Below are 5,000 nucleotides of genomic sequence, written 5' to 3'. Positions count from 1 at the left end.
TGGTAGAAGAGGATGCGCTGCGGTTAGCGCGAGCGTATTGCTTTGCCAAAGTTGGTATCTCTGTGAGCCGGAGACAATCTGCTGTTGCTGCCGTTGCTGCTGCTGCTTCTGCTTCGTCGTCTTCTTCCGTTGATATCGTGTGTCTATTTAGCACTGGCATGACTGTCATCATCGTTGACGGAGTCACAAGCGATGAGACCACCGGCCCTCACTGTCTATCCGTATCAAAGCCTGGTCGTGTGTCGTAGCCGCAACCACAAGCCATGCGGTGGCGCATGTGTTGTTTCCCGGTAGAGGTTGCGCCTGCATGCGGCTGCATGTCACGTTGATAACGGAGTAATTCGTCAACGATGTCGAAACCACCGAACGTCGTGGTTTTTAGGAAGTTTATTTCCAAGCAGCTCATCTGCAGGGAAGAGATTGAGATGAACATTTTCCAACGGCTATAGTAGGCATGGCCATACCCATGCAGAATTACAAAGAGTGACAAGTCATTTATTTCTTTTCAATAACACACTCAAGGACACTGCGTAGGGTGGTTTCCAAGATAAGAAACCCAATTTAAACTTTTTGCGGTACGGCTCGTACCACCAGCAGCCCAGGAAGGCAGAAGGTAGGCCATACATGGCACTTCACGGTGGAGGGGGAAGGGAATTGGTTGATCTTGAGCATTCAGCTTTTCCCCGCGGTAAATCACAAAGTCCGTACACCCCAAAGAATGTAGAAGTGATTAAGTGTTGTTGTTGAGAAAACTTCAAAGTTACTGCGGCCGCCCAGTTACTGCTTCACGTGCGTCCGCCGGTGGCGTACTCTCTTCTCCTCCATGAGGAGGCCACTTTCTCTGTAGTTTCTGTTACGTGACACGTTCCTGGTTCATCGGTGGTGCGGTGGTCGTATCCTTTATCTTTCAGTATGTCATCTAAGAAACGCTAAACCAATTGAATCGTATCCTGATGCTTGATCGTTCGAGTTTCAGATTTATGTGGCACGGGTCTGGCCTGACAAACAGAGGGATCAGTATTGTAAAATCGACATTCTTCTTCTACTTTACTCTTCACCTCATACAGGTCAGGTTCAGAAATGCTTCGGCTTGGATCCAGGTGTTGTCTTTACGCTCCGCTGGCCTAGCTAGCAACAAGTCGACAGCAAGACGGTATGACGGTTGTCACTTTCACGGAATCCGGGGAGAGGGCCTGAGAGGGATGTGAAATTGAACCTTCGCCCAAGCCCGCGGGGAGGTTCGCGTTAGCCCGAAAAGATCCTTTAGTCTCATCCGTCTCTCGAGCACCCAGAGAGAGTATCCTAGAATGAATAATTGACGAGAAGGTTGAATATCGTATGAACGCGTGCGAACCGGCCGCCGCTTGATGAAGGTCGGCACTCCGTTTGTGCACGTGCGGAATGTTGGTTCACCCTGTGCCCGTGAGCGAGTCTTTGAGGTTTTGAGGAATCACAAACAGCAGTGCCCGTACAGAAAGGAGAAAAAAAGGGAGCACTCGTGGAGTCAATTTACGTACTTTTTTCTTTTGTTTGTTGGCCATTTTATAAGGACCTCTTTCCATTGGGGGCGGCTCTTGGATTCGCACCGGATTGCAGACGAGGGTTTGTAGTAATTAACGTTAGAATGTTGCCGAGATTCTTGTGGTGGTGGTGGTGGTGGTGCTGCTGCTGCTGCTGCTGCAAGGTTCTTTGGCTTAATTAGTGTCAGAATGGTGGTGTGAATGGATGTTATGTTCTGCCGCAAAGCACAATTGATGTAGTAACAGTACAAGGTGCTACATTTACGAGACAAAGGCAAAGGTAGAGAGAAAGAGAGAGAAAGAGAGAAAATGTCGTGTAGTGTATAAGTAAGCTCTCAGGAGGAATCCCCGTGGGAACCATGACCCCTCGTCTTTGCGCGTAATGACGCACAGAAACATCGTGCCCCAACACCACGGCATGTATTTTCTCTGTTGGATGGAGCATCGAGCAATGCTTTATGATTACGATTCGGGGACGGGGACCCTCCTCGTGCCTTGTTTATTCTGAGAACGATGTTATGCTATTCCCACTACCGTTTGGGGATTTTTATCCAAATATTGTTAGAAGCCATTATTAGAGTAGTATGCTATGAATACGTCATATGGCAGTAGCACCTGTTCCGTGATGGTCCATCTGCCAGAACAAGCCAGTATACAAGTATACTCAGAAGCACAAAGCGTCACGCCCAAGCGCCTTGTGTCTAGTAGTACAAACCCACGTTTCGTGTTCCTTGGTAGTTATCCTTAAAACATTATCGGGATCGCGCCTGGACACCTGGGATCCCGACTAGAAGTAGGGCCAGTCCAAGGCCAGCTTTCGTGGCTTTCTAATAATAGGCCACAGCGTATCGCTTTGGGGAAGGATGTCGAGAAAGAGGTTAAAATCGGTGGCAAACGGTCGGCGTTGGCTCGCTAAGGGTTGAGGCCTTACCGACATATAGCTGTCAGTCACGCAAACCTCCGCGCCACCGCAAACAAGAGGCGTTTCAAGAAGGTCTTGTCCTGCGGCGCACACCCAACATTTGGTTGTCTTTTAGCTCTTAACCTCGGGGAAAGGCATGAAATCTGGGCTTTTCATGCGCTCCTTCCTTCCTTCGGGAATAAAGGTTAGGTGTCAAGGTTGGGTTCGCTTCATCGCCGCCGCCGCCGCTCGCGGCACAGGTACCAGGTTCTGGATTCATGGTTTTAGAAGAAAGCACAAAATCACCTTCTCCTAGGCCGCAACAGGTCGCATACCGTTGTGCTCGAGAAACTTTGAAGAAGGTGCTCGAAAGAAGCTCGCTCTCGATGGAATATGGTATCGTGGCACGCACACGCCACCATACGGCCATTCACAACGACGACGATTCCATCAGCGGGACGAAGTGCGGCCACTTTTGCGCCAAAATAAGCTGCATAAATATTTATTCATTAAGTGGCACCTGAAAGAGAGCGAGGAAGAGCGAAAGAGGAGAGAGACAGAGAGAGAGAGAGGGAGAGAGTGCGATCATGTGAAGCAGTGAAGATCGAATGGTGGTTGGTGGGTGTATGAGCTGCCGCCTGCCTGCTCTTTCGATAAACAAATAGATATGATCGCGAACCAGAAAAACCACAGAACGGCGATGGTGGTTTTCGGGCGTTTATTTACACGATCACCACCGCATGTATTAACGATCACCGAAGGAGGTGGAGGGGACGGGTTATTTTTAAACCCGATTTATGGCCCCAATGATCCTCTCTGCACATTGCAAAGACGAAAGTTTCCCGCGCGCCGTTCGCGTAATGCGTAATAGATGATTAATTTTCTGCTTTTCTTTCTGTTTTTTCCCCAAAAACCGAATTCCAGGAACAAGCGAAGCTGGACGCGAGTAAGCAGGCCGCTACGCCGGACGATCTGGACGATCTGAGCCCGATGCCACAGACGGCGGTACCGCCGGTGCGACGCCGAGGCGGCATTTCGGCGGAGCCCGTCACCGAGGAGGATGCGACCAGCTACGTGAAGAAGGTGGTACCGAAGGACTACAAAACGATGGCCGCACTGTCGAAGGCGATCGCCAGGAACGTGCTGTTCTCGCATCTGGACGAGAACGAACGTTCGGACATCTTCGATGCCATGTTCCCGTGCACGTTCCTGCCCGGCGAACCGATCATCCAGCAGGGCGATGAAGGTGACAACTTCTACGTCATCGATATCGGTGAAGTTGAGGTAAGTTTACCTGTAAAAGAGGAAGGCGGCGCGGGGTCTAGACAGGGAGGAGGGCACCCCATTGTTGGCTGCTTCTAATGGAACAACATAAACAGTAGCGCCAGTACCTCGCTACCGCATTAGCTCTAGCGTTTGTTTCTCGTATTTCAAGCCGATCGTTTGGTGGTGGTGCTGCTGCTGCTACTGCTGTTCGGTCGGTTCCGGCAGCAGCAAGATCGAGTTTCGCCGACCCCGACTGAGCGAGCATGAAAAATCAACAAACTGAGCGCGCCCTGTAACAGTGGGCATGATTTTGCAAATGAGATAGAATAGAGCGCAGCAGCATCGTGTCTGGGGGGCGGGGGCGGGTGGGTTGGGTTAATTAATTGGGAAGTCTTTTATATCCCTTAGAACACACTACCACCACCATCCTATTTCGGTTATTGCAGTACAGTGCATTTGTTGTGGCGATGGGGCGAGGAGAGGACGGGTGTTTGTTTGTTTTGTGTCGGTGCCGGAACGTAATAGATAACCTCCTTTAGTTGTAGAGAACCCGCGGTGAACATGCTGGCAAGCTGGCCTGCGGCCTCGGGGTGTTTATGGTGAAGTCAATAGTTGATCCGCAGCAACGCTGTGGATTCGCTTGGATGATGTGTTTTAGCTATTTGAGATTTTCACAAACAACATCTCAATTCATCTCCTGTCTAGTTTACATTACATTCCTCGGGTGTGTAAATCGAGTGGCTCACGTTTAAAATGGTGTGCATTTGAGGTGTTTATTAGTTTTTAAATAATTTCGTTTCAAGCTGTGTTGTACAAAAATGGTATTCATTAATTGAATACCCCTTTTAATTGATTTAAATAAGGTGATAGGTTTTAGTCATATTTGATATAAATTTGGCTTGAAGAAACCTTTTTGTTATTATACTGAAGTACTTACTTTTGTTATGAATATTTACTGTTGTGCTTAGAGTTGATTTCTTTTGTTTTCTTTGTTTGTTTCACTCAAAGTAGCAACTTAAGTTAGTATATTTTCCTATCAAAATTCTCCTTTATGGTCGCAACAGCTGAATGATTCTTTAGAAACGAGCATCAATTAATCAGAACATAATAGCCGCATAATGCAAAATGTGTTATTTCGACTGTATTTTACGTCGCAAATTAAAGAAGAACAATGGGATAAGCTTATTGAAATGAAATTAGATTACGGGGTTCGTCTGTTTCCATTTTAATTGAATGTTGCTGGTCCCGAGCTTCTGGTTCCTGCCCTTCGATTCCTTCGAAGCTTACCCCATGACAGATTACAACAAATTGGG

At 48.1% G+C, this 5,000-nt stretch overlaps 1 protein-coding gene across 9 annotated transcripts in view; it reads left to right on the top strand.

The window, feature by feature from the left end:
- The window catches only part of LOC125955308 (cAMP-dependent protein kinase type I regulatory subunit), a 34,795-nt gene that overhangs the window by 24,544 nt on the left and 5,251 nt on the right, over window positions 1-5,000 (top strand). For all 9 annotated transcript variants that reach the window (XM_049686412.1, XM_049686413.1, XM_049686414.1 and 6 more), the window contains one exon: window positions 3,346-3,705. In XM_049686412.1, coding sequence (XP_049542369.1) covers window positions 3,346-3,705 — 360 coding nt within the window. The remainder of the gene's footprint in view (window positions 1-3,345; window positions 3,706-5,000) is intronic.

Source organism: Anopheles darlingi, chromosome 3, assembly GCF_943734745.1.
Source record: "Anopheles darlingi chromosome 3, idAnoDarlMG_H_01, whole genome shotgun sequence".
Classification (NCBI taxonomy): Eukaryota; Metazoa; Arthropoda; class Insecta; order Diptera; family Culicidae; genus Anopheles; species Anopheles darlingi.
This window is presented reverse-complemented; position numbering and strand designations above follow the sequence as displayed.